The sequence below is a fragment of the Sinohyriopsis cumingii genome, chromosome 2, assembly GCF_028554795.1.
Source record: "Sinohyriopsis cumingii isolate HCF-2022 chromosome 2, ASM2855479v2, whole genome shotgun sequence".
Taxonomy (NCBI): Eukaryota; Metazoa; Mollusca; class Bivalvia; order Unionida; family Unionidae; genus Sinohyriopsis; species Sinohyriopsis cumingii.
The window spans coordinates 88,141,220-88,163,492 of NC_142962.1; the positions used below are offsets into that span (position 1 = coordinate 88,141,220).

Genomic DNA, 22,273 nt, shown 5'->3' on the forward strand with positions numbered 1-22,273 from the left:
ATGTTACTCAACGGTATACGCAAATACCAAAAGTGATCAGAGACAATTGTAATATTCTATTGTATTTAATGGAGTTGATATGCATACGTTACGAAATATTCACCAGATCTGGAGTAGCGGTGATATGGATATAATTAAATTAAAAAATGTCTTTTCGCAAGCACAGTCAACCACATACCGATTAATAGCAATACATTTAAACGACCCCCGATCACGATATCGTATTGGCCTTGACATTTTTTTTTGGATGAGACTGAAAAGTATAGCAGCAGAGAGGGCGCGACCACAAATAAGTGTCACGGCGGGTAAACGCGCGTGCATGCTTGCTAAAAAACAACGACGACAAAAATACAGTAACAAAAAAAACTAACCCGGTAGAGAAACTCTCGGTTGGTTAGAGGCTTCGGTTTGACGTTATTGACCCTTTTTTGTCGTTTTCGTAGAAGGCTTTAGTTTCAAAAAAGGACATTCTAAAAATTAGTGGGTTCGCTCTCTCTGTTGCTTTTGTCGAAACCCCATTCTATATAGTTTTAGGATTAGAGCAGCGTGCCAAAAGGTGTCAAAGGCCTTTGAAGTATCAGTTTTGGGAAAAGGCAGCATAGGCAGAACCATCACATTCAGAGCTGCAATTAATGATCCACGATGATTAAAAGAAACCCTAAGGCAGCTTGATTTTTTTAAATAAAAGTCCCGCTATTATGGATTAGGAAATATGGTTTCCTTCGTCACCAAGACGTTATTAATGTTTCCTTGCACAATGTTCTGAAATAATTTGTATAGCAGTGGTAATGGGAATACTGCCAATAACTATCGGGATCATCTGTTTTTCGCCGTTCCCTTTGTAGATGGGAACGGTAAGACCTTTTCTCGGCATACTTGGTATATACTCGTGTTTCAATTATGGGAATTTTTTTTTTTTTTTTTTTTTTTTAAATTATTATTATTTAAATGAGAACCACAACAGATAAGGCATTCATTGTGAAGGTGATCACTTGACACATTACCTTACACAACTCAAACTGTACAATTTACGTAGCCTTTTTTAAATTTATATCTATTGTATTCTATTTGAATACTTTCTCGCCTTATCGATTATTTCATTTTAACAAAAGAAGTAGCGTCTCAGATTTATACCATTCGATTGCGTGTTGTAGATTTATTTTAAAACAAACTTTCTGTAACTATATCAAGGCATACAGAAGGGATTTGACACCATGTTTAAGAAACAAAGAAACTTTTAATATTTTAATTCAAAATTAGAAAATAAAATAATGCAATACTTATAATTTGAACATCGGCAATTGTCACCAGAATATTCTGTCCAAAATAATAATAATTTTGGACACACAAAATACTACCCGTGTTTTCACGACTCACGATATGTCGGCCTAGCTTTGAAAAGACGTATTATTTGTGCATCGGGCTATGGAAATAAAATGTATTACTTTGGACTCTTTCTGTCAGCATTTCAGCAAGTAATTAGGTCTTGTTTATATCCGGTTTTACAAAATCCAATTCAACAATGCCAATAAATGGCAAGGGATATTAAGCAAGCTGAACCGATCTTGGAAAATATTAGTATAATTTCAACACTAAGCTATTATGCTGAAGAGAAACAACAACGAACGTCTCGCATATTGAAAAAAAAAATGCAAAAGAATTTAGAAACAGATTATACGCCGAGAATCCGTTCGAGCGGCAAATTGACAAGTTGGATGGCAGAAGGTAAATTAGATGTGGGACAACTTTTGGAAAATAAGAAACTTGGATTAAGAGACGGTATCGTTCTATCTTTTAAATAATGAATTAATTTGTATGATTCTAAAAGATGAATATCAAATAGGTTTTTCTGGGTTACAAGTGCAAGAAGGTCATGGATTGGGTCTTCATGCTGACATTTAGATATCAAATTTTCATATGCACTTAGAGTAGAAATGTATACGTTTTTGAACACTTTATGAATATCAGTTTCCTTAATTAATGGACGATCTTTCTTTCTTGATACAAATTAGATTTTCGACCGAAAACAACACGTGACTCAATGTTCACAGAAATGACGCACCGTTGCGAATCTCTCTCTCTCTCTCTCTCTCTCTCTCTCTCTCTCTCTCTCTCTCTCTCTCTATATATATATATATATATATATATATATATATATATATATATATATATATATATATATATATATACCTTATGTTACTTTGATATTAAGTGCGAAGCCAATGATTGCAGGCCTCTCATACGCACCGGTAAGGGAATCATACATTGGTTCAGAACGGGCTAGTTACCATTCTTTGTGTAATTCAAGACCCAGACTTTCGACTACTTCAGTATTTGTTTACCGCTTTAGTTTAAGTATCTGGACATTTAAAAAAAAAATATGTTGTCCATGTGTTGAATAGGGTTTACAAGGAGTCTGAGTAGGTTGGCGCCGATCGCATGGTTCGCCAGTTGCTGACAGCTATTCTAAGACCGTCCCTGATACGAAGTATAATGCATTCAGTATCCTGATACTCTAGCTATACAAGGTAAAGACTTCTAACTTTGGAACATGACTGGAGTTTGTTTAATTATAAACACAGCAGTATCGAATCTCTATCCATTCCCTTCAGATGAAGTCGATTGGGTGCAGTTAACGAGTGACAAGAAAGTTTGTTTTGTCGGGTTTAGCGCTATTTTTCAGAACATGGTAGGCTATATTTGGCGGCCAGTATAATTAGTGGAGGAAGAATCCGGGAAGAACCATATATCCTTGGGAAGCTAAAGCAAGCTTTCTCACGTCGGTCGAGCCGAAACTAAAATCCACGCGGATATGGCGAGATGAGTGTGATCTGTTAAGGCAACTGCTTTTGGCCACTCGGCTAACCGGGCCGCAGCATGCCCCCACCCCTCTTATATACAGCATATTTTACTGTGCTTAAGTTCGACTTTTATTATTTAACTATTTCCACAATACTTAGATCTAATTTGGTCACTTTCATAAAAAGCATTTTATGAAGAACTTCTTAAGAAATACTTTTTTATGACACTTGAGATGATCTTAGTCAAAGCCATCGTTACTTAGGAACAGCTTTTATCCTATGCATTTCATTAGGATTGTGGCCGCGTGGTAACGGCAGTAAATTGGATTCGGAATAATTTCATCGGAAACATTCATCACTCTTCTTTGGAAATGAGCCAACAGTACTATTTACATTTATGTTGAAGTGCTCTTGCGAGGAAATAAACTAATACCAGGGACATATGTGTTATGTGTCTCTGATAATATCAATTAAAGAAATCACGGATAATTTAGGAGACAACAGTCAAACTCCCATTTTCTCTGCTCTCTATTACCTAGAATTAAAAATCAAAATTTTCTTTTCTAATTTGGAAGAGACGGCAACAATAAGGATAAGAAAAGTGTTTATTCGTTTAACTTCCATGTCCTCGTTATTTGGGTAAACAAAAAAGAAAATTTTAACTTTCCACACAAAATATCTTCATTACATGCATGAATTCTTTTAAATGAACATTCGCACGATCAACAGTGTGTGCGCTTATACTAATAAACAGTACTCTCGTGACCTCCGCTATCCAGTTTTCTGTGGAGCAGCAACGAGTGTCACATGCATTTAATTTTATTTTTTTTTAATAAAAGAAAAGGTCATATGCGTACAACGGTTGCAGATTTATACGCCGATGTGTACAACCAGTCGGAGTTTTGGGGATTAAAAAATTTCCTGTTCATTGTTATTACAAAGTTTCGAGCAGTTCTTAAGTAAACGCAAGATCCCCCCACGCCTTTCAAGGAACTCTTGTCGTTTTGCAATAGCTGTTCGGCATCAAGTTTGAAAACGCGATGAAACATGATGCACACAGCTTAATGCACACGTACATTTCAAGTCGGGGCAGAGTTTGTTGTGCCGATAATGGACCATCGTGAATACAGAAAATGTCAGATGCACTATAGAAAAACATTCGATAGTTACATAGCGGACAATTAGGGTTTGAATTCAGAATTATTTGGCCATCAGTTTCTTCCAAGTGATTGACGATAAATTAATTTGTTCACATACTCATACTGTCTTGACTGGATACTCAATTTTCTCTGCTCAGTACTAACTTTCTGTACTCCATACTATCTTTTTCTCGACTTGAAATCATGCTTTTCTCAACTTGACAGCTGCTGGAATGTAGTAAACCTCAAAAGAACAAAAATTAGATCCGAAACAGCGGTGCAGAACTTACCTTCAGCCAAACTTATCACTCGATTCCCTGGTCATTACTTTTTTTTATAATCAAAGTGACCGATTTTCATAAATCGTTTAATAAATAAAATAATCAAAATAATTAAAAAGAATTGAGCAGAGAAAAGTTTTTGGACAGCCATTCTAGCTGAAGCGTAGGATATCCATCAACATTGTTTTCATTTCAGAATTTACGAAATAATACGGAAATGAGATTTTCAACAAGCCAAAACAAGGAAACCACCGAGATCTTCATCCAATGGAGCTGGTTGAGGTGTCTGACTCGTATCCATAAGGTTGTGGGTTCGATTTCCCATTGAGCTACGCATTAGTAAGTTCCCGATGATACAGGCTTTGCTATACCGTTACCTTAAGGTGATGTTGCTTTTAACGCGTCTGGAAATCAAATTAGAGGTCAACAGCCGCTGAATTCACAGGTGTTCTGTTCAAACTGGGTTTACTACTACAAAAAAGGCGTGTTGAAAAAATTTAGCGCAATGGATCATTAGAAAAGGGATTATACTTACCGGTTGGATGCAAAGGTTAGTCAAAATAAAGTTATTAGTAGCGAGCTGCCCGATAACCCACTGAATTAAAAAGTTATTGCTCCAGCACGAATGCCGTTTTCGCACAGTTGTTCTCCGCCACCAGATGTCAAGAACAAAACCAAAACGGATAACTTGATGGTCTAATCCTTCTGAAAATACGGGGTGGTGGGAAAAAAAGACAGAAAAAAAATGGATCGGAAAGGTTTCAGTGCCTCTTGGACACAGAAAAAGATTTTTTTTCCCCGAGTGATTACAGCAACCGATTAACAAGACCTATGACCTTGGAGTCGGAAAGGGCCTACTGTCTTTCGTTTCAGACTTTCTAGAACATTCCATCTAACGGGATGATGACATGTTATGTATTAATACTATTAAAATTAAGTTACCGTGCCTTAGTTATTCGTTTTGTTACTCTACTTGCGATGCATCTGCACACCAAATATCATGATATTTAGGGTGTGATGAACAAATAAGGATTCTATGAATCACGAATGATACATCCCAGGGTTTTTTCTTTTTGAAGACATCTATAGAAAAACAATTCTTGATGCCACTGATGCTACTGGTCGATTTATTTTTGTCTTGTCCATGAAAACAAGTGAAATCTAGTGCTATTTGTTCGTCGACCTTTACACGAGTTGTTCATAACAATTTAATTATGATAATTTGCTAAAATTGGTGGCAACCTAGCTTTGGTACGATCGAGATATTCTTCTGAGATATACCCACCTACAAATTTTCTTATGTACGTGGAAATAGGTCCAGGATACTGAGGGTTAACAATAAACAGTAGAATCTACAAATGTCACTCTAGCATGAAAATGACATCATAATAACCTACTTTCAATGGACGAGATGCTCTGCCCCCGAGATTCAGCCAAATGCTAATTATCACGTGTGTAAGCGAAACAGAGGGTATAAGAAATGAATAAACAAATAAACATTCACACAACCACACAAACATATGTATGAACATTTCATCAAAAAGGCAATTATGACTCATCCCCCTACTTTGTTGCATGGAGATAATTAAAAGACAGACAATAATGTTCAGTCATTTCATTTAATATCTGAACGAATTCCACAATATTTTTTAAACATTACTGTACAACTGAAATATAATACATGTACATCAGATTCATTATTGCTCTAAAACAATCACACATAAATCCCCATACTTATGTACATAGTACATTACATGAATGTACATAGTACATTTTTGTCATGTAAATCGGTCCACAGCAAGCTTAAAACTTGCCATATAAATAAATGTATACTAATATTAATACAAGATAGAATAACCAGACCTGCTACATTGTGCCATTAGACCCGAGTGTATGCTGTAACGTTTCTGTATGCATGACTGTCCTTGCGAAAAGACCTGTATATCAAAACCATGTTGACATGCTCCAACACTTGAACAGATTAAAGGAGCTTGTTCCTGTCAGGGTAAGCTGTTATATATGCTGACAGTCGACTAAATATACTGAGGAATTAAATCCTATAAAACTGAAGCTATAGACAGATTCATATTATCAATAACGAAACAGCTACGATTTTCAACTTTTCCCTCCAAAAATGTAATGTTCTTTCAATGATGAAAAAATGTCTCTTTCACAAGTAAAAATCTGTCTACTGGTGTTGCTGTTGTTGTTGTGGGTTTAACACCATTTTTCAGCACATGGCAGCCAGATTAACTGGTGGATGAAGAAGCAACGAAAGGATGCTCTGAAAATGTCAATATATATGACTCAATCATTCCTAATGCAATGTGTCAAGCTAGTGTTGAATCTCCAAAAACTAGATCTCAAGCTGTATAGAAGAATTAATAATTCCTCCACAGATTTACAAAAACGATATTTCAGACTGATACTTGGCATGATCTTTGTTCAACAGTCATTCCATACACATGGTTTCTTTGTAAATGCAGCTGCTCTTTAATTAATAGGTAAACAACAAAGGGCTGTAACATAAATTTTCCCTGGAACAACTGCCAGTGAAAAAACACACGAACTGATGTAAAAAAGTGTGATGTAGACAGATCAAAGAGATTGTACATGTGAAACAATATCCACTCAAGTTCAATGGCAATGATGGACCTTTCCTAAAGATTCCGGAGGACAAAAACAAAGTTACTGAACTTTTCATTATTCATAATAAATTAGCATAAACTCCATTGTTATGACAAGCTGGTACTAACATCCTTTAAAGAACAGGTCCATTTGTGAATCATGAATCTACTGTGATATCCAACTTTCTTGATGAAACATGACAAAATCCTTTCCTCATCCTGCAAACAGAAAATAAAAGTTCATAGATTAAGAACGATATTTGCAGTAGCTGAAGTCATAGTGCCAAATGTTAGAATGTGAACTATGATTTGAGTTTTCTAATCTGCATGTATTAAATATGTGGAAACTCCCCACCCCTAAAAATACTGACTTATAAGTGGTCAACAGCACTGTGAGCAGATTACCAATCAACCTCCACCACTAATTAATATTCAGTTGATACAGATTACATTGGTATCACTCACCAGGTCAGTAATGTAGACCAACAAACCATTCAGATAATAATACTGAGCACCTATCCATGATCATGGATGATTTGGATGAACCTTTCCCAAGTCCATCAGTTTAATATATGGGTTTCAATTGACTAGAACCCTATTTCTTGTAGATGAAAACATTTGGTTTACTTCAGTCTAATATTTCATCTTGCCTTAAATTTCCAACATTCCAATATCATTGAATTTCTCAAAACTAATTTTTGGAAAATGGAAGGAATAAACATAAACATGCTATCAGCAATAAATATTAGGTCATACACAAATAATGGCAGGCTCTTGTCAAGGAGATCCTCTCGCATCTTATTTGGTTACCATTAAATGTGGATGCATTGATGACATATCTTCAACATCAGTAAATATGCATAATCAATATGCTGATTATTTTTATTCTTGTTGTTGCATTTATATTTTCTCTCAATGTAACCTTGAATATCTTGTTTAATTTTTTAAAAATTATTATTTGAACTTGGTTGTATGCATACAAAATCAAAACCTATCTGGACTGGAGATGGTTCAGGTTAGAAAACAATATATTTTCTAATAAAAGAGCATGTCCAGATATAGACCTAAACTGGTCTTCTTTTAACTTTACATTGCTTAGCATCAATGTTTATCTTTAGGTCTACAATAAAAGGAATGAAATTAATTAAAAGACAAACCTAATAGCTGCAAAGAGAATACTGACAGAATGGAGTTGGAGACTATCTCAGTAACTGGAAAGGTGTACTTTGTTTTGCCCATATCATAAATCTTTTATCAGCACTTAGAAATTCAATTTCACAATGTAAAAAAAATGTAGCTGCACTTGATTTCAGTTTTTGTATTGGGAGGTAAACCAGGACTAAGTGTGACTTAAATTAATTCATTCATTAGGCATGTAAGATAAGTTAAGGGATATACGTTCAAAATTTATTCAATATCCACTGTTCCCATTATTTTTTAAAGAAAAATTTCCAGGACATTTCTAGGGTTAATTTCATTTTTTCAAGGTTCACACATGACCGTTATGATATTGTAGCTTAGAAGATGTGCATTTTCCAAACGAAAAGATACTTCTATTTTAAGACTCTAACAAAACATCTGAATCAGACATATGACCATGTACTAAAAACCAAAAAATGCATTATAAGAAACAAGCCTATTGAAAGTTCATACAGATTTGTATGTTAAAGTCATTTCAATTTACAGAATAAAAGTGTATGCTTCACTTTGCTGAACTGCATTATAAGAATAAACAATAAAAGAATTAACTGAAATCAGTTGTTTACCTTTGAAAATTTTAATTGGAAAAAATCAGAATAATCAGTTTTAAATCAAGATAGCAAGTATAACACCTATTAAAGGACATAGCAATTAATTAAGGAAAACAAATGTTATTTGTGTCAGCAAATTCAAAAACTATATACAAGGATCTGGTACATGTACTATTTGCAACCTATCTGCATCATATGCAAAATACAAAGTAAACATTTCCTATTACTGCAATAAAAAAACAAAAACAAATGCAAAGTATTAGAATCTTATCTGATAAAGAAAAATGTTTTAACCCTGAAATATGTGCAAATAAAACCAACTAACAACATTTTTCAAAAAACCTGAACTTCTAAAGACAATTTTGGTGGTAGTCCATCACTTAACAAGACTTAATTGCAAAATGGTTGACTTAAATTTAGACAAAAAGGCTTTCAAAATTATAAATTACTGGTTAAAAAAACATTGAATTTTCTGTAAAATCCACTTATGTCTGCTTGTAATCTGATAAATCAGTCTCCAAACCTGTATTCTCATAGAGACTATAACATTTCTTAAAATTTACCTTTAATACAATATATATACTAACATGTGGGCTAGTTAAAAATTGACACCAATATTTCAAGTAACATGTCACAGAGCGTAATAATTTAACATCTGTGTTTAGCTCAATGTTTTGACATTTTAGACTATGTCAGATCTGACTTACTACGCTATGTATAAGGAATGGTGTGTATTTCCAATGTTACTGCGGGTCTTGGCAATATGCAAGTGAAACACACTAAATGGAATACTGTCCTCTCATTGGTCTGCAGTACGAGGTTATCAGCTGATGAAGCATGTCATTTTGGCCTACCAAAAGGTTGGTAGATTTCTAAATATTTTGCAATGTTTGGTAGTAAAATTCACCGCAAAGGCATGTTGCCAAGGTTACTATTGACAAATGTTTAACAAAGTTTTCCCCTTTACTAAGTACTAAATAATATACAGATAATACATTTTCGCTAACTTAAAATATCAAAACAGAAACTGGTGATGGTAAGCTGTGTAATTTATCTCTTAAATTCTCTGAGATCATGCACTACAGACATGTTGGCTTGTTGTGATGCTAGAATGGTCTTCATACCTTCTGCATGAGAAAATACAATGATTTGGAGCTATCTGTGGAATAACCAGTCTACTTGAGTATAATCAACTGAGTGTTTGGATTGCCTATATAAATATGTCTACAGCAAGCATACAAACGATCCTTACTGCAACCTCCAATTATTATGGTCAGAACTCGATAAATTTAACTCATGATCAGCTCAGTTACAACTCAATCAAGTAAATGTTTTTGCCATCCAGAGTTGCCAAAAAATTCCCGACTTTCATCAACATTTGAGAATTCAAGGACTTTTCACAGTTGGGATAAATGTATTTTTTGGTCATGACTTTTTCAAGAATTTCCATTCAATTGCAAATCCTGAATGTATGTGTAAATTTATCTTTTTTTTAAAAAATTTGAATTAAGGGAAAAGAAAATTGAAGAATGCAGTAACCTCATCAAAAACCTTCTCTGATGGAAAGTGATTTTGACAAAATCTTATCAGAAGGAAGATCCCAAGTCCAAATGAATATTTATTAAAGAATAAAAATGGTCCTTCCTGGACTATTCTATCAATACCAGACCAGTCACCTTGAGTGTAATGAAAATCAAGATGATAAAAAAAAAAAAAAAAAAAAAAAACAGGTTTAGGAGACAATAAACATGATCAGTGTTTGCGACCATATACTTGCAAAAACTATGCAAAAGAATTGACATCTCCACTGTCTTGTTCTATTTGCTTAACATGATAAATGTATGTTACAGCCCTAGCATGAAGATCTATCATTTTTCCATTTTCATCTTTCATGCTGATATTTACTGTTAATCAATTCATACAGTAAATATTAGCATAAAAGACGAAAAGGGAAAAAATGATAGATTTTCACCATATGATTAAATTGCTCTTTTTTTTAAGGAGGTGCAGCCAATGTGAATCAAAAGATATGGGTGGGGTGTTTTTAAAAATCTGGATTTTTTTAAAACAAAAATTAGGGACTAGCCCAAATAAATTGGGATAAGTGGCAGGTCAGAATACATCTCCTAGAAAGAAGCTGACATTTTTTTTGTAATGATGATCAGGGAAATTGAAAACCTTTTGAAATGACGAAACAAAAACTACAGTTCATTTTACACGTTTCTCATCAAATTTTCATGTCTGTATCTCAAAATGTAGCAAAAATAACAGAATTTGTTTTGTGCATAAATGATTTAGCCATAATTCATATCAACTTAACGTGCAACCAATTCATTTGATACATGCTGAAAAAGTGGTCTGTATGTTATCCATGTTTGGCCACAAGTTGTGGTCAAGTCCCTTTTTGATACAGCGCTGAGCCCTGCAGGAACCATTGTGTGCCACAGGTAAACAACACTATCTATAGCTATTTAGAGGATCTCAAATGGGTAATGATATATTGAATTTATGAAACAAGTTCAATAATGTCCAACTTATGCGAGCCTTGGCGAGCAAAAGCTGGACATTATTCAACAAGTTTCATAAGTTTAATATCATTACATATTGAGATTCTTTTTATCAGTTTTTATTTCAGTGGAAATCATTTAGATAGAAAGAAGAACGAATAATTTCATTCATCCTGACATACAGTGTACCTTTCATTTGTTGTGCATAAAATACAGTCCCAAACAAAGTTGAACTAGTAAAAGTAGATTGCACTTTTTTACAAACTATAAATCGAAGAAAAAGCTTCCAGCCGAATAAACAGAACATTTTAAAATGGCAAAATTATTTTCAAAACAGAATGATAAATGCGATGTGATGCTGTTAGATATGGTACACAGTAGGCCTAGAGTACATTTTACCCTAGAATGTCCTTTTCAGAACAAAACATTACATTGTTGCGATTTTCATGTGAAATAGGATTACTGGATGCAGAAATTCCCACATTTACTGCAATGCATATATGACCAGATATTTGCAGTATTTGACTGTAACAGCAGACTGCAAAGAAGTTTCTTTTTGAGTCAGATTTGCATCCCATATACACTGCGCAAAGATCAGCTGTGGTTGGATCAAGTTCTGTCAGTTAAGAGACCCATTTATGTCCAAATTCTTCTGTGAACAGAGGTGAGTTTATTTACTTCTGTAAGTTAACATTTATACTACGCTTGTATATGCAGTGGATTCTATATCTATGTTACAGATATACTGACTCTTCCCCACCCTGCCATCAAATAAGCAATACCCTTAGTTTTGCTTCTTACTGTTGTTCTTGTTTTGTAGTTTTATGCCACTTTTCTCATTATGATATTGTTATACATGAAATAACAAACCTCTGTGGGGATAACATATCCATATTCAGACAGCCAAAATAATTATTCCTTAATTCCTTTTGCGAGTAGAGTTAAAAAACTGCTGCCAAAAATGTTCATTCAAAACAAAAGATTCATGAAGGCGGGGTTAAAAATGTTTTTCCATGATCCCAGCCAATCATTAAAGAGGATACTGTACAATAATTTCATGGGCTTATTTGGACCAATCAGAATCACATAAAGTGATATTTTAACATGTGGTAATATCAAAAATATGAAACTGCACATACTGTAGGAAAACTATACCTACTATGTGATAACATTTAATCTGCATTCTAATTGTGCTTAAAATGTCAACAAAGAAAAAATAGAATAAAAAGAACCGAAGACTGCTTAAAATTTAGTGTAATCAACCTTTGAATATAAAGAAAACCAGTCAGTAGCTTTGGAAGACAATAATAATAATAATAATAATAATGATAATGAACATTGTCCTGCTGATCTATTTCACTTGTTTCAGATATAATCTTAAACTATAAAAATAATTACAGAAGCTTGACTTCAGCATATAATTTGTGATTTTTGTAAACAATTCATTTATTTTAATCCATGTATTTATTTTCAACAAACATAATACATCAGCCATAGAGTCGCTTAACAAGATTTATCAAGCGGATAAGAGGAAGGAGAATACTCATAATTCTAGAAGAAAAGTTGGACAAACTGTTCATGATTTGGTGGTCAGAACAATCCATGATCTTTACTGTGAGAGAAAACCAGCATCACTTTGTGGTTTACAAGTGATCTTGAGATGAAAGTACACTGACGTTCCAAAGACAATCCTTTATAAAAGTGTGGAGAACAGGTTTTAGGTAAAAAGCCTAAACAGAAAAAACCCAAGTACATCAACTATTTCAACGGGTCATATTTTGGTTTTTAATTGGTCAAGTGATTATGATATTATAGTATAATGTAAAGATATGAATAAAAGTCATAGCCTTGAAATACAGCATTGACAGATTATCGTTCATGTGTGTGTGCACAACTAGGAAATATAACCTGAAGGGACGAGATTTGCTGTAGCCAAATCAAAGCCTCAATCTTAAACCTTTAGGGCTTGATTTCATTATTCTGTATAAAGATGGGGGAGAAACATTTGTTTGGCTCAACACATATCCAATTGATGGCATACAAGTCTGATGTCACAATCTTCTTGTAAAATCACCTACCCTCCAATGTAAGATAAATTTAACCAGCTTATGGTACAATATTTGGATTTCTTGAGGATACGGGCAAGAAAATTATGTATCAAACTGCATAACTTAGTTAAATAATCAAGCTCATTTTTAGTGCTTGATTATTGAATGGTGACAACTATATTGATAAAAATTTTACTATGATGTAATTTCTTTTGTGACAGTAAATATAACTAGATCCTGCAAAATTTCTTCCAAAAGACCACTGAACATGCTGAAGCAACTATGCATATTTTACTGCCAAACTTGTCCTTGCCTGGAGCAAACTTCTAAGTTACACCTAATGGGGTGGGCGATGACCCCCCCCCACGTCTTTATACATATATACACACATATACACAGTGTGACCCTGCTATAGCACACTCCATTATAACACGAATTCCAATATAACACGGTTGTGGCGTGGCTCCCGAAATTTCATATACACATATTTTTCTTGTGCATAAAAAAATTCTTTCTAAAAAGTACGAAAAAAAACCCATAAAAAGTTTATCATTTTGGGAAAGAGATCGCGTATGAATAATACAAGATGATGGTGGTTTGGCTCCTGAAATTTTATATGTATTATACACGAAAATGTATTTTTTTCTTCTTAAAAGTACGATAAAAAAAAAACTGCTTAAAAAGTTTATTCTGAGATTGCGTAGGTCTTCGCCAATGTCGCAAACTTGGATTGTTTTTCCTTATTGGCTGCAAAACATACCATGTGGCGTTTTTTTATTGGCGACATTGTTGGCTGTTTAAACTTTTATATACAACCATTGGCTTGGAGTGCAGAAATTCAGAGGCCCCATGAAAGAAAGCCGCAAACTGGATATAAAATGCACTGAAATTTATATATTGTTACATAAACAAATTCTTTGTCCATATTGACAAACCATCTAAACAGTGCATTGTTATATCATAATCCGCTTATCTTAACATTTAGCACGAGTTCTGTATGTTGTGAAATATCCGCTTTTTTGTTGTTGACATTTCTGGTAACAGAGATCAACCAGACGAGGCTCACTAGTAATTAATACATTTACAAAGACTGACATTTGTATGTGGATGATAAGTAAAATTCCTCTTCTTTTCACTCAGAATTAAATCTTTCAGAACACTCACATTTTCTGTAATAATCCCTGTCATCAGAACACCTGCATCTCTATCGCCCACTGACCCTTTGTTAATTTTCAGACGCATGCGTGGAAGGCAGCAACACGCTGCTACCACAAATGTAAAAAAACAAAAACATCTTACTTATTGGTTTATTCAATAGGCATGGAGGGACAGTAACTAGAATAGTCCAAACAACGGCCAATTCCTTTTTAAAAATGTACCCAGTTATAATAGTTTGCTGAAATTTCAAAGGAAACAGATTATCTTTGAAGCACCGACTGTTATGAAAACGAACTCAGCAAATGGAAATAATACCAGTCTCAATCATGCAATGCAATTATTTGATGTTGCCGCCACATTAAGAAATGGGCATTTGTTTGGTTCTCCAAAGCTGTCCGTTAGCGGTGACTTCAATAGCGCATGCACCCTTCATCAAAGAAAGCCGACTACAATCTTTCAATAACAGCAAGGAACTTTTCTGCAAAGGAAGTCAGTACCAAACTTAAATAAAAGTGATGGAATCTGATGGATTTTTGCATTTTCCAATGCGGCTGGAACACATTAACCATGCTGTGAAAGTTTCCTTTTTGTAGGGAAAAAGTTTATGCTTACAAACGCTACCAACAGTGGCTTAAAACGCAAACTTTTACCGACTTGGAATGTACTGAAAAGTAAATGTGCTTCGTCATTCGTTACGTGATTGTGCTATGTTTTTCCACTGAATTCAGACCAGCATGACCTGTTACAAAATTAATGTATATTTTAAAGCTCTGTGTGTGCATATTTTCAATGGAATCACTTGTATTGTGGATTCAATGTATATGATAAGGTTCGCAGATGAGTACACGGTGTTGATACTCTATTCATCCTATAGATTATACATTTATATATAAACATGATTCACGTATATGTACCAATTCATGGTTCTCTAAATAAAGTAAACTATTATATATGAAACTATTATATATGTCTTCTCTGTTTTCACTACAGGTGTATTTCTCATTTAATATACATCAATTTAAGATGGTAACTGTGCCGATGAAGCACATATTTTACCGGCCGCATTTATTACCTACACATCCCCACAATTTTTTTTGGGTACATTTTCTTCAGCTAACTGACCTGGTTGCTTATAACACAGTTTGGTCTATAACGCGGGCTAGTTCTATGGCACCCAAGTACTGTATTACAGCGGGGTCACAATGTGTGTGTGTGTGTGTGTGTGTGTGTGTGTGTATATATATATATATATATATATATATATATATATATATATATATACATATACAGAGTCCGAGTCCATGTCACCAGGTGTTCGGATGGCACGGTTCAAATAAGTATCAGCCAAACAATGTGTGTAAGCCATGAGAGTAACTGTTTGTCACCTGCCAGTATTGCTATATTATGACAGTAAATTGTCATTTGCTTAAGTCTAATAACAACCGCGTTTTGCTTTGGACTACAAATATCTTGTTGTTTACCTATTCATTTCCAATTCACTGCTCTTCATATGCATATCCTATTAACATGGCCTCCCTGAAAATGAAAAGAAAGGTTCATTAGATTGACAATTATCAAGATGGAGGGAGATATGAAGCTTTCTTCCTTTATATGTTTATACTAATACTCTTGCAAATAAAATGCATCTCAGAACAACTTTCAATTCTAATTTATATAGACAAATATAAAGATAAATTTAGAATTTATGAGCTTCATTATCAGATTCATGACATTAATATTCTTCCGATCAGAGGTTATTCTGCAGATTCTTTTCCATGCCCACATTTTAAGAATGGAAATGTACAATAGTTTGTGCAATATGTTTTACTGTTTGCATGCATGCTTTAAATACTTTATGACTGCTCATTAGCATAGGAAAACAAAAAGCAATCAATGATTACATAGCTCAGATTGGCAAAATTGTTAGTAATCTCCAGCAGCCATTATCATCCAGAAAATAAATTCAGATAGCGATCTTAACCAAGAAAATGTTAGCCCCTTTCCTAAAAATGTTCTTGTTCTTCAATTTTTTTCCTATCTTAATTGTAGAACTTACTGTTAACAGCACTACTGTGTGCTGATGTGCCATTAAACCATATACATATATTCATGCATATTTCCTGTGTCAGGACATAAAGGACATGCGTGTGTGTGTGATCTGGATTTTTAACGTAGCTTTAACAATTTTTCAGTCATATCACTACGATGTCTGCAGTGTGACAGCTTATAGAGATGTCTAGCACTGGGGCAACATTCCGCAGACATGTAGCATGATGTCCCACCCAGTCACATTATCCTGACATCAGGCCGACCAGTCCTAACACTAACCTCTCAATGCTGAGTGCCAAGCAAGGCAGCTGTTAGTACCATTTTTGTAAGTCTTTGGTACGACTCTGCCGGGGTTCTAACCCACGACCTACCACATCCGTGGCGGACACTCTAACCACTAGGTCGCCGGAGTGGTCCATAAAAGACATAAAACAATAAAATACAACATTCCTTTCTATGGTATCATAGTAGAAGTACCATAATGTATAAATTCATAGATTTATTTTGTGGGCTAAATAACAAACTGCTCTTAAAAGTCTTGTAAACCAAGGGTCAGAAGTTCAAGAGCTGCCCAGGCCATGGGAAAGGCACTTAACTCACATTTCCCTTACATGATACAGCAAACAAATGCATTCAAAGTGCTGTTAAAAACAACCTATGAACTAATGAACAAAATCTGCTTCAAAAGATATTATCACTGTCCACACCATGAAGTCATGTACTAGATGAAAGTAAAGGCTTTGAGTAACACTGGAGTGGCTGCTAGTATCAGAAGGCTAGCTTGTGTAATTAGGCATAAAACAGGTGTTCACATTTCAAATAACTGACGGATTAGGCAGTTGTTCAAACTCACTGAGATCACAAGGCAGTTGGTTTTTATGACAGACCTTTGATGATTATGGAATGAAAAGAACCTTCCTGAGGCCATCGATTCAAGTAATATACCTTTATATATAACATGCCTTGCTCATTTAACAAAAGTTCAATTTGCATACTTGGAGTGGTCACTGCTGATATGCTCCAGTGACTGTTGAAGGCAGGGTGAAGTCGCTGTTTGGTTAAGAAAAATATGGCAGCTGGCTACAGGAGACAGATGACTGCAGATTACATGATATGTATACAGTAAATTTACACCACCATTCTCCCTGGGAGTGGGGAATTTGAATGGCCAGTGTGACCGAGGAACTCCAGTTACCATTAGGACAGGTTTGAGTGCATATCACCAGTACTGAAACTGGTCCAGATAACCAGATCAATTCAACATGCTCAGCACCCACATTTACTTCACAAGACATGGCCATTTTCACTTTGGGCATTAACTGTACTTTATCAACTGAAGAATTAGCCAATAAGGAGAATTCCATCCTATGCTTTATTAGATATATCTGACATGAACCATTGTTTAACCTATGAGAACTGGTAGAATTATTGTTTACTGATCCAACAGATTTTTTCAGGGTTAGTGAACTAGTTATCTATTGGCAAATTTACTGATCTCTGATTAGCATTAATTTTGAACCCTGTCCAACATGTCAATCATCCACCAGCTTTGCTGAAGGTAGATGGTCAATAATTGAAAATATGTACAGAAACCATAATTTTTTCAGTTATAAAGACCTTTTACCTATTGATTTCAAGTTTTTTTTTTACCACAGTGCAAGTCATCCATAAAACATGGTCTATGATTGTGATGTAGAACTTTTTTTGGTGCAAAAACCTTTTTTCTTTCTTTCTTCAGTCACAGTGACTTTGATATTTGTGATAATGACACCTGTAACTCCGTAAGCTTTAATAGGTAATACCCTGCTGCAAGCCATCCAGAAAGTTTGGTAACTGTAGATGGTGGAAACTTAAGGTATTGTGCAGAGGTCATTTTTCTTCATTCAGTAACACTGATCTTAAGTATAAATCCCAAAACTAACAGGATTCTTTTTTTTACCCAAGCACAGAACATCCATATAATTTGGTAACTTTAGACAGAGCTTAATGAGAATTATTGTGCACAAATGAAGTAGGTCACAAATAGATGTAAGGACACCAAAATAACATAGTATGCACACTTTATGGTGGTCATATAAAAAGGAATAAACCAGTTTTTAAACAACATAAAATCAAACTTGACTTAATAGAACTGGGGCCCTGGATGGCCAAGTGGTCTAATGTGCTTGATATTACTAATCAATGCATTCTCACTTCTGAGTGGGTTGAGGTTCTGGCTCAGAAAACGATTGCCAGTAGCTTCCTATGGGTCAATGTTTATTATTGGGGCCTTCCCAGGTTCTTCCTTCACCAGATATACTGGCTGCAATGTATAGCATATCCTGCACTGAGAAATGGAGTTAAACCCAAAACAACATCATAATGAAACATTAAAGGATATGGCCCTTGAAAAAATTGTATCAGCTGTAGTTATTGGAAACATGACAGATGCATTTCAAAATATTCTCTGTGCCTAAGAAATTATCTGCAGTGAAACTCAATTTACTGTGATCAACTCCAGTGCAAACCTTGATCCTACCAAACATAATAATTTGAAACTATAGGTACTAAGAAACTTACTTGAAAAACTTGGTAGAAAAAAATTCTTATATTGTGCAATACAAGCCTTTCTTAATATGCATTCTTTACTGTATATAATGAAGTTCTTGCTCTGGTTTTTTGTCCAGAAAAAGAATATTTTTTGGTCGTGAATGTTTAAAAACTGATATTTTTGATAGATGTCTCTTATATGATTATCTGCTGGCTTTTGAAAATCCAAACACTAATAAAATATTTATAACTATTGCTGCTGCTTCTGTTAATAAAAACGATGAATTCAACTCCACCCACCTACTGGTACTTCCATCTGCCAGTCAACAAGTTATTAGACATTCTACAAAGACCACAGACATGGTAATGTGTGAAATAGTCCACAATTATGCCTGAGGCAATAATGCTTGTCACGTTTACCTGAGACAACCAAAAAAAGTTGTGATATAAACATGTCTATATTCAAGATATCATAGCTTTATCATTTTTGATCTGATTTTTGTGAAAATGTTCATAATAAAACCGAAAATTAATTTTTATAAAATGGAAATCGTTGACAACATGCCAAGGAGTGGGCATGGTCATCTCAGTTTGAGGGATAGTGTCAATTTTTTTCCTAAGGCATTAAGAATGTAAAACCATGTTTCCCCCTGCCTGACACGTATCCATTATTTTTGTTCATTTCACTATGTACTACAAGGTTCTGCAATGCAAGCAGTTCAAAGATGTATCTAAATTTGTTCATCAGGGGTCATGTTACCAGACGAAGCGGGCAAATAAGTTGCCTCAAAATGTAAACTTTGCCTTCTTCTGTTACAAAAGCGAAAACGACTTTGCCCCAGGGTTTTTTTTGGGGGGGGGCGGGGGAGACAAGAACTGACTGTAGCTTACAACTTTTGAGATGCTTCCTCACTGTAGTCAGTAAATTCTGACTGTTGTGTTGTAGCCCAAGGCAAAATGTATATATGCGGTGTTGATAACAATTACTCCAACAAACTCATGCACATTCACAGATGTGTTTTAATAGCTAACTGATCATTAACCCTTCCCCGAGCAATATATCAATACTCGATTTTCCAAGTTAGGCCTACTGTACTGTAGCCTTGTATTTGATGATGAAAACATACCAACTTCTTTTTCGAAATTTAAACAATATATTTTTTTAAGAATATAACCGTCGACTAGCACTTTCTAATTTAATTATTTTAAATGAAAATTTTAACCGCCATGTTTGTGTTATTTTCTTTATAAAATTAGTTTGAAACCATAATTCATATTGTAATGCCAGATATCGATGTGTCAATGAAATACCACTTCATTAGCTTATGTTTTTATACATAATTTGGAACAAAGATTAGAGAAAATATATTATTCAATGAAAGCAGTCTAAATATTATGTGATATAAGATTTAGCCTATATATTTAATCATGTAGGTCGGAAACACAAGATAATTCTATGTTGTGGAATGCTGTAAGGTCATGGTTGTTTACTGAAATCAATCATTTTTGTCAAAAAAAGAAACAGATACTAAAGCGAATTCTATTTAACCAATGCATGCCATTACTACTTCATACATGCCAACCCCTGACGAGGAAAAATTGTAATCCAAGTGGACAAAAAGAGTAATTCGAGCAGAAAAAGAGCAATCCACATATAACATAATAAAAATTAAATGAGCTTATGTACAAAATGATTTATTTATCCATCTGGACTTTTAGCATCAATTACTGCTTCAAGTTTTCGTATATAATGCTTTGAGCTTTAAAAAGCAACAGACTCTCATACTGCTTTTCAAAACACGTTGTACCAGCTGAGACTATGAATGTTTTCACAGCAGCAAAGCACCAAGTGCTGGATTACAGAGCCTGGATCTGAATTCAGTTTTACTTTTGTTAACAATACTGAACAATCTCTCACAGTCAGCATTAGAATGGTAAAGAACCAATATTCCTTTCATAACCTGACAAAGAGAAAATTATATCTTCCAGTTATTGTGTCTTTTAGCTGGGAAATAAATGAAAAAAATCAACTCTGTCTGCATGAAGTACATCGTCAGATAGAGTATCAACTTGATACTTCAGGAGTTCTCCTAATTTATCAGCAGCCTTTCCTGCAGCATGGTGCATCATATGACAGAGACAGCCTGATATGTACAATGATGGAGACTTTTTTCAAAATATAGAATGCAACTCCTTTATTAATTCCAGTCATCACTGATGCAGTATCAGCTGAAAACCCCACACATTTCTGCCAAATTATATTTATTCAAAGCATTATCAAGCAAATAAAAAATGTTTTCTCTAGTGGAATCTACTGTTAACTCTGGTAATGAAAGAAGAGCACCCTGACTTTGACCTTTTCATTGTCAAAGTCTCTTACACAGACTGGGTAACACTTTTTGTCATAATCACTACTGTCTGTTGCAATACTAAACGGTACAATCTTCATGGCTTCTGCAATTTTAAGTGAAGTATCTTCTGCTAAACACCTAACAATATTAGATGATTCTGTTCTTGCACATGCATATTTTCTGCAATTTTGGAATCAGGAAATATTCGTTTGAACAAAGGACCAATGTAGTCTTCTACCGCTTGGGGTAGTCCGTGTTTTATTAGGAAATCAGTAGATAATGCCTCTGCATTTATAAAATTGGTGTCCACAATTTAGTTCTGCTGTAAAAACAGAAGTTATCTTAGTATTGGAGTTAATAAAACAAGCTAATTCAAGGTTTCTGTTTTAACACCATGACCAATATTAAAATCCTTTCCACACAGCCAGCAAGGGATGTGAAGCTGCTCTAGAATGTAACGCTGTATTGTGTAATTCATGTATTCATCTCTGAATCAGTTTTTCCTCTTTTCCTAATCCATCTGTGAAATTATTTGAAAAATAGTTTTGCTCTAACACACGCATCGACGAGAATAAATCTGACTTGACTTTTAGCGCCAAATACCTAGACTTGTTCTGTACCAGATATGAATTAAAACTAAGAATCTGCGAGCAAAGATTAAAAGACAGAAAACCAGTCTGTTCTCTCCTAAGCCCTACAGATGCTATAAATAGAAACCGAGGTCAAAAGTGGAAACCAGCATGTTTCTTGGAAATAGGGGCTACTGCTATAAATAGAACATAATACTGTTAGGAAAGTACATGCAAGTTTCCGGACAAGCATACTCTTATGTCGTAGTTACATATAAGTCGTCTTTTCTAGAATACGGCCTGTGGGATTAATGGGATGTTAATAAAAATGAGAAAACAAATAACAAATTATTAATTTTCTGGTTAGGGGATATAGCGAAAATGCGTAATCCGAATACAGTTACGCGTAAGGCGTAATTTTGTGAAAAAAAGCATAATGATTACACCAAAAGTTGTTGTTGCT

The 22,273-nt window shown here is 34.5% G+C and overlaps 1 protein-coding gene across 6 annotated transcripts in view; it reads right to left on the reverse strand.

Annotated features, from left to right (window-relative positions):
• Nucleotides 1–5,826: 5,826 nt before the first annotated feature.
• Nucleotides 5,827–22,273, reverse strand: part of LOC149805333 (transcription factor YY2-like) — a 63,819-nt gene continuing 47,372 nt past the window's right edge. For all 6 annotated transcript variants that reach the window (XM_089949291.1, XM_089949259.1, XM_089949284.1 and 3 more), the window contains 2 exons: nt 15,794–15,848; nt 5,827–7,067 (listed from right to left, as the gene is read on the reverse strand). In XM_089949291.1, the coding sequence (XP_089805417.1) occupies nt 15,809–15,848 (40 nt within the window). In that variant the 3' untranslated portion in view covers nt 5,827–7,067; nt 15,794–15,808. The remainder of the gene's footprint in view (nt 7,068–15,793; nt 15,849–22,273) is intronic.